This window comes from Thermobia domestica, unplaced genomic scaffold (assembly GCF_964235325.1).
Source record: "Thermobia domestica unplaced genomic scaffold, izTheDome1.hap1.1 HAP1_SCAFFOLD_1972, whole genome shotgun sequence".
In the NCBI taxonomy this organism is placed as follows: Eukaryota; Metazoa; Arthropoda; class Insecta; order Zygentoma; family Lepismatidae; genus Thermobia; species Thermobia domestica.
Window position 1 is genome coordinate 4,080 of NW_027657679.1, and position 8,919 is coordinate 12,998.

The window sequence follows — 8,919 nt, forward strand, 5'->3', positions numbered from 1 at the left end:
GTTAATGGGAAATTGTAAATATTCCTTTAGACCTAATATACATTAAACTTTATTGCCTAATACCAACTATTACCAAAAAAAAAAAAAAAAAAAAAAGACAATCGACTGTGTATGTAATCCAGTAGCTACATTCTGTTGGATATTTTTATTTTCTCTATGAAAAGTAAAACAAAACAATACAGAAATCGGACGTTTCCTTATGCATTGGGGAAAGAGAAATAATGTAGTAGGTAGAAATTATTATTTTCTTTTTTTGAGCTATGGAGAAATCATGGAGGGTGGGTTTGACGTTGCACGCCGTTGCGCACGTGGTCATGGAACGGAAAATCAGTTCATTGGCCCGCAATAACTACATTCTTATCACGTCAATTTTGTGGTGGTATAATGGTTGAGCCTATAATACGTGCTGCTTCAAGAAATATTTTTTTTACATATCATTTTTTTAAATAGTTACAAATAGTTACGTAAAAAAAGTATATTTTTCGAATATTTTGTCAACGGCACGGAACGTAGAATTATATATATATATATATATATATATATATAACCTTTTTCTTAAGCTTATTCCTGAGTTATAATTATTCTAATTGCGGCATAATTCTTATACGTATTTGTAGTAAATATTTTCAGATTTGCTTGTATTTAGGTCCAGGGATAAAAATGAGGGGGAACGCTACGGGACGCCGTCTCCCTACATCCAGAAAATATGTACGGCGTCCCTTGCGTTTCTAAAAAATTACAATGTCTAAATTTAGTCAGGGACGGCATGACGTCATGCCACTACCTACTGTCCCCCTACCTTCTCAGATCCACTTTTACCCCTGGGTGAGACCATCCCCCCAAATTTACCATTCTCTTTCCCCAAAGAACTAACGATTATGCCATTTCTAAGTTAAAAAAGTGCCCACGTCTGTAGAGATTTCTAAGTGTGCTCTTTATACCAATTTGAGGATTCTGAATCCAATGGAACTAGTTTTAAACTCATCTGTTCATGGGTTCACGACTAAAATGACCTTAAAATTGGGATCTTTGATGTATCGCTTATGCCATAGTAAAAGTACCCAACTCTTCAATACATTTCTAATTGTAAATGAAAATGAAATGAAATCTTCAAGTTTTACGTCCCACGCTATGCCGGTTAGGCTAAAGGAGATTATGATGATGAGAAATGAATGAAATGGTGGAATAAAGAAAGTGGGAGGAAACGGGAGAACCCCGAGAAAACTCACGAGCACGGTGTTTGTCCATTTTTATATCAATTTGAGATGCTGAACAAAATGATTTTTTTTTTTAATTTCCGTCCGTGAGTACACGAGAAAAATGACCTCAAAGTTGGGGCACTTAAAGTAACGCTTTTGCCAATTGTAAAGTTTCCCATGCTTCGATACATTCCTAATTGCAGTTTTTTAAAATAAAAAATATGTTTAATAGAATAAGTTTGAAAATGTTGAATAACTTTTTACTAGTTGGATGAGCTAGGGGCACTTTTTGCCAGATTTGTTCTAACTTAAATTTATATTACTATTCTGCGCACCAAATTTACCTTTTCGCACTCCAAATTATCCTTCTCCAGTTTGATTGTGACATTTTCAATGAAAACTTATGCCCCCACCCCAATAATCTCATGGGCACAACTTGCTCCCTAAGACCCGACTGTGGGCATCCCTGCTTGTATTAGACAATGTCGTATCCCTGGAATGTTCTGTTTTAACTATACTTGCCTTCTGCCAGCTCGGTGTTTATAATATGTTACCTTATTCAACCACAAGAATAAGTTAACATTGCTACTACCAATGGCATAGCGTGATGTTTCAAAATGGAGATGCCAAAGTCAGTCACTGGTACTACACAATACTGCTGCAACTAGCAAAACAAGGGTATATTGAGGGTAAATACAGGAAATTCTTAATACTGAATAAAATAACAGTTTAAGTCATTTTTAGGCTCCTCTAATAGGGATTTTTGTTTTTCAGACATTTTTCCTCCTCTTCCCAAGTTTTCTGTCTGTGGTCTTGTATGAAAACAAACGTTCAGAAGGTCTCCATTTAATAGTAATTGTACTCCAAGCCATAAATGATTGGTTAATTTGAAGTTTAGCGTCCCATTCATCTTCGAGGCTATAATGGATGTTGACCAACAGCTTAACATGGTGCTCAACCCATATTAGCACCCACTGTAAATCGAACTCGGGCATCTCATTTCGAAACCTATATATATCCACGAGGGATGTACATGTAAGACGTGAAAAGAACACTAAATGAACCGAAATAAAATTGCGTGTGATTAGTGACGTACACAAGGGGTCACCAGGCTTTAACCCCTCCTTCGAAAAGATATGGAAAAAAATAAATATTAAGAAATGTTTATAAAAATTCTGGAACGATATGAATTTGCGAGCTTGAACTCTCCAGGATGAAATTCTGCGTTCGCTACTGCGTATGATAATGTCTGATGAAAAGAGATTGATGGTCCCGAATTGCTACAATCATTCAGCTTATACATAAACTAATAACTACATTACACAAAATATCTTCAGAGATTAGGACAACACTTTGAGTTTCAATATGTAATCTTCGTATTAAATCAATTCCAAAGTACGGTAAGAAAGAAATGACATTTTTACTTTAGCGTCCTTCAGTTTAATACTTCAGGCTAGAGACGGGTGGTTAATTAAAGAGAATGATTATGAAGCTGGAGGAATAAGATTGTAGAAGAAAATGGGAGAGCGCCTAGAAAACCTGTTGTGTACAAATTCATGTGGCCTGGAATCGAACCAGATATCCGGATATTCCTCGCAGAAATGGTGAGCGCCTACTTATAAACCTTTCTTTTATATTATATTCTTTACGCATTAACAAAATACAGTGTATGCTCATTTACCTTTTGAATGAGACACATATTAATGTTTCATCAACTTGAATTGATAAAAAAACAACAGTCTTAAATTTCAGATTTTATATTTTCATATCATTTTCGACACGAGAGTGATTATTATTTCAACTAAATCATTTTTAACGTTTGGAGGTGTTCCTTTAAAATACAGAAGGCGTTTCTCTTACATCTGAAAGATTCATTATATAGCAAATGTTTCGAACATTTATGTTTCAGGGCTTTCTTTATAAAATTACAAAAATAAAAAAAAAAATAAAAACATCATGCCAAATATATATATATCAGCCTATGGTGGGTGGTCGCCTTTCCCTGGATCCACCAGCAGGCTTACTGACTCCTTTTCTCCGCCTTATGCAGAGTCGTTTTGACATATGATTAGCGTCGTACTAAATGCCTGACTACTGCATGAAACATATGTTAATCGAACTCTAGAACGACTCTGCATAAGGCCCTTTATTTCTTACAGAACATCCATAAGGCCTAAAATCTAGAAGACAAAGTCTGAAATATTGGCGAGTGATTGCTAATTGCTGTTTTCATAACCATGTCGGTCCGACGCTCCTCACAGGGGACATAAAATATGACGACAGTATTATTGCTTTACAACTATAAAATCCTACTGGCAACATTGAAAACTGTTTACAAGGGATGATCCATCTATGATTATCTTCTGTAAATAGTTTTCAATGTTGCCAGTCTGATTTTAAACTTGGTCGTCTCCCATTCAGAAAGTAGAGTTACTCTTAAGTAAATCAAGATACGTAGATTGTTAATAAAAAGTCCATAAAGTTGTGTGTAGTGCTATCATTTGCTAAAATATTTAGAAAATATATGGAAATAAGATTATGATACACTATGTGATCAGAAGTATCCGAACACCCCCCAAAACATACGTTTTTCATATTAGGAGCATTGTGCTGCCACCTACTGCCAGGTACTCATTATCAGCGACCTCAGTAGTCATTAAACATCGTGAGAAAGCAGAATGGGGCGCTCCGCGGAATTCACGGACTTCGAACGTGGTCGGATGATTGGGTGTCACTTCTGTCGGAAGTCTGTACGCAAGATTTCCACACTCCTAAACATGCTTAGGTCCACTGTGTCTGATGTGATAGTGAAATTTAACCGCTTAACGGTTTTACCCGAATTATTACGTTCAAGGGTAATATGTAAATCTGGATTATCCCGAGTTATTACGTTGAAACTATATTTTTCCGTTCGAATCTGTATTTAAGCGAAATGTTTCGTTGTGAGAAGAAAAGGTGCCGGCAGCAGATCTTAACAAGCAAATTAACCGTCTTTTGTTTTGGTTTATTGACTTTTAAAATAGATCGTGTTAGCACGCATTTATGATAGATTTAAAATATGAAATAAAAAAATACGACCTTTACGGGACGTTTCTCTAAAATAAATTCGACCCTTAAGCGGTTAAACGTGAAGGGACACGTACAGCACAAAAGCGTGCAGGCTGACCTCGTCTGTTGACTAACAGAGACCGCCGACAGTTGAAGAGGGTCGTAAAGTGTAATAGGCAGACATCTATCCAGACCATCACACAGGAATTCCAAACTGCATCAGGACCCACTCCAAGTACTATGACAGTTAGGCGTGAGGTGAGAAAACTTGGATTTCATGGTCGAGCAGCTGCTCATAAGATATACATCACGCAGGTAAATGCCAAACGACTAGGGATGCGCACGATACGAGTCGAAACAGGATTTTCCTGACAAAATTCGAGTCGAGACACGGCTCTTCCAATAGAGAAATGTGCATTTTTCGAGTCGAGACCACTTTTAAAGTACATTTTCGAGACGAGACAGCCACAAATCTTGTCCCGTGCGCATTCCTACAAACGACGCCTCGCTTAGTGTAAGGAGCGTAAACATTAGACGATTGAACAGTGTAAAAACGTTGTGTGGAGTGACGAATCACGGTACACAATGTGGCGATCCGATGGCAGGGTGTGGGAATGGCGAATGCCTGGTGAACGTCATCTGTCAGCGTGTGTAGTGCCAACAGTAAAATTCGGAGGTGGTGGTGTTATGGTGTGGTGGTGTTTTCTTGGAGGGGGCTTGCACCCCTTGTTGTTTTGCGTGACACTCTCACAGCGCAGATCTACATTGATGTTTTAAGCACCTTCTTGCTTTCCACTGTTGAAGAGCAATTCGGGGATTGCGATTGCATCTTTCAACACGATCGAGCACCTGTTCATATTGCATTGCATTGGAGTGGTTACACGACCATAACATCCCTGTAATTGACTGACCTGCACAGAGTCCTGACTTGTATCCTATAGAACACCTTTGGGATGTTTTGGAACGCCGACCTCGTGCCAGGCCTCACCGACCTACATCGATACCTCTCCTCAGTTCAGCACTCCGTGAAGAATGTGCTGCCATTCCCCAAGAAACCTTCCAGCACCTGATTGAAAGTATGCCTGGAGAGTGGAAGCTGCCATCAAGGCTAAGGGTGGGCCAACACCATATTGAATTCCAGCCAGCGGCGTATTCTGCATGAATGCAAGGCATGCATTGCATGCGTTCTTATTCTAGTTTATTTATTTTTAATTAATTTTCAAGGAGCCAAGACTGAAAAATTACGGAACTTCCCTTGATATCGTAGGCCAGTACGCGTTAGTAGTTGGCAGTCAGTAGTTGAGAAAACTGTTCACGTGTGGCGCTGCAGTATTCTCGACAATGTGTGTAGGCATCCGCTGAAGATCCTTGTCGTCCGCTAGCCTGTAAACCTGTGTTTTATTGGGTGAAAGAAGCGAGAGAAATCCAAAATGCATGCAACTCGAAAGTTGCACGCAGCATAGTTGCCATCTATACATATACACGAAATGACTAAATCAAAGATATACCAAATACTCTCTCAATTTAATTGCATTAGCTAAATGAAGGAAATGAGCTAAATGAATTAAATTGCTAGTACGGAGAATATGTATTGACATTATCTCAAATACATTTACTTTGTAGTCACTTAATGTACTATTTGTTAAATAAAGAATCGCGCAGATGTGATTTAAATGTGTATGAATTTGTTTAGTGAAAAAAAAAATGCTTAAGTGGTTGGAAACAAAGCATTAAAAAAATGTCTGACGTGAAAAAAGAATTTCTTCTGCTTTTGCAGCGTTGTCGGATCTAAATGCAAGAGAGTATCGGTGTATGAAAAAAATGTTTTATCAATGCTGTGAAATATAGGTTTGAATTACGGCAACAAAGCGTACTCTTACGGAAAGCACAAGTTGGCCGAAAAATCCGCGAAAATTGACGAGAGAATGTGTTATTGGAAGTCCTCGTTCGAGCGGGAAAAGTTCATTGACTCATAGTTGAAAAAATTTCGGAAAGATGTGTGGTGCGGGGCGGTCTTTAACTCTATTTCGTTTCGCTGTATGAAATATTTATAGTGCGTGCGTTTTACTTTATCGTTAGTGTTGTGTCTTGTGTGAAGTGTATCTTTTTAGTGTTTACTATGGATAGAGAAGACGTAATTTTGAACTTGTTTGAAAAACCTTTCAGTGCTCGCCCTATGGAGGAAAAGTTACTTATAGTAAGAAATGGACGACCCACTCCAGCTCTAACGAACTTAAAGTCACAAAACAAAACTTGTGTGCGTAATTTTAATCCCGAAGTGTATAATAAAACTGTGTGGCTTTGCGGTTCGGAAAATTTGTGCAAACTATTTTGTTGGCCTTGTGTTTTGTTCGGAACCGAGAACTCACCATGGAACAGTAAAAACCGGGGCTACGCAGACCTGAATAACCTTCATACTGCTATTACAAGGCACGAAAAATCGGACTCTCACGTTAATGCACTAATAACTTTGGCGGCCTTTAGCAAAATTAGAATAGACGTACAATTTGATAAGCAAAAGCGAGAGGATATTAGAAAACATAATGAAACCGTAAAACAGAGTAGGGAAATTTTGAAAAGACTAACGTATGTGACGTGTCTTTTAGGCAAGCAAGAATTACCTTTTCGCGGGCACGACGAGAGCGAAGAATCGAACAACCGAGGCAACTACGTGGAAATCCTACAGTTGTTATCAGAATTTGATGCAAAATTGAAACATCATTTGACCACATCTAAGGTTTTCTCAGGTACATCTCCCTTAATTCAAAATGATTTAATACAAAGTGTGGGTGCAGTTATGGTTGAAGAAATTAAATCTCAAATCAAAACAAGTCGTTTCGTATCTATTATGATCGATGAAACATCAGATGTCACCAATCTATCCCAGTTATCTACTGTGTTGCGTTACAGTCACAACAATAACGTTGTTGAAAGATTTTTAGGGTTTAGTGACGTTAGTTCTGATCGTAGTGCTGCAGCATTAACAAATCTAATTATGAAAGTGTTAGAACAGTTTGAGTGTAAAAATAAACTGATCGCACAAACTTACGACGGGGCTGCAGTGTTAGCAGGTGACATAAGTGGGGTCCAGAGGCGGGTAAGGGAAATTGTTCCGGAGGCGATTTTTATACATTGTTACGCGCATAAGCTAAATCTTGTGTTGTCACAATCCGTTTCCTTTATTAGTGCTTTTCGCATATTCTTCGTTACGATTAATGGAATTGCTGCATTTTTCTCTTCTTCAACAAAAAGAACTAATATGTTGGACACATTTGTTAAGAAAAGATTCCCACGACTTGCAGCTACGAGATGGAACTTTTCCAGCCGATTAGTGCAAACTATTGCTAACTGCAAAGATCAGCTCCAGGAACTATTAGAAGCCATCTTAGAATCTCCTGGGGATTGGGATAGTATTACAGTACAAGAGGCAGACGGATTTCTTGCAAAGTTAAATGACTTTCAGTTTAATTTTCTTCTAAATTTGTTTCAAGACATATACACTTTCACCGATGTAGTGTTTAATATCTTACAGTCCAAGTCTTTAGACATTGTGTATTGTTCAAAAGAAATACTGACACTGAAGGAGAGACTGTCATCAAAACGCAACAATGGTTTTGAAGAAGTTTGGCGCGACACCTTACTATCTAATGATCCGCCGACAAAACGCCGAAAACAAGCCAATCCCTTATCAGTAGAGGAGGAATTCAAGAGGCTTTATTGTGAAATATATGACACCATAATATTGCAGCTGCAGCACCGTTTTGATTCACTCCCAGAAATGTCTTTTTTGGAACTTCTTGATTGTTCTAAATTTTCAAAATTTTCAAAAGATTTTCCAGAACAACAGTTTGTGCAATTGGAGAAAATGTACGCAAAGTTCTTTGATTTTGTACGATTGAAAGCCGAGCTTAAGGGTGTCTATAATTCTGATCATTTTGTGGGAAGGAGTTTGGGAGATATTTACAACTTCTTAGTTTCAAATGGTCTACAGACTGGCCTTCAAGAACTTAACAAACTGTGCGAATTAATTAGAGTTATACCTTCAACTACATCATCAGTGGAACGTTCATTTTCGGCCTTGAAACGCATAAAAACATTCCAGAGAAATTCTCAAGGACAAGAACGTCTTTCGGCTTTGGCGATGATGTCTATAGAGAAAGATCTTCTAATAGAAATGAAAAGCAAAGATTCATTCTTTGACAAAGTCACCGAGGAATTTTGCAAGAAGACCAGAAGAGTGGATTTTCTTTTCAAGTAATTGGTGAGTATTATCATAATTCTAATTATTTTCTGATAGTCTACTCTTTTTGAACATGCTATATTTACAGAGAATGGTGGGTACAAGAGTAACGCAAAAGAGCATTGAACCCCCTTCTTTTCCCAAACAATTTTTTTTTTTCAAGTATTAATTCCGCATTACTATTAGGATGCGCTTATAGATGTGCACACCAATGTAACAAACAAACTTTGGAGTTATATACATGCTTGAGAAACCGCTGGAACGTAGCGAGGAACATATATAAGAAAGTATCCATTAGTTTCGTAAGTTTCTGGGCGAGAGGGACAAGAGGAAATGCAATGACGACTGGGACTTCATTACAGTTTTACATGGGCGATTGGAGCATCCACATTCTTTTTGCTCTTCTGTCAAACGAAACAGAGAGAGAGGGAG

General features: G+C 37.9%; 1 protein-coding gene across 1 annotated transcript; it reads left to right on the forward strand.

Moving 5' to 3' along the window:
* The first annotated feature begins 6,366 nt into the window (after window positions 1–6,366).
* On the forward strand, window positions 6,367–8,505 carry LOC145678173 (zinc finger MYM-type protein 1-like). The gene has a single exon (XM_081748245.1). The coding sequence runs from the start codon at window positions 6,367–6,369 to the stop codon at window positions 8,503–8,505; it is 2,139 nt and encodes a 712-aa protein (XP_081604371.1).
* Window positions 8,506–8,919: the final 414 nt, after the last annotated feature.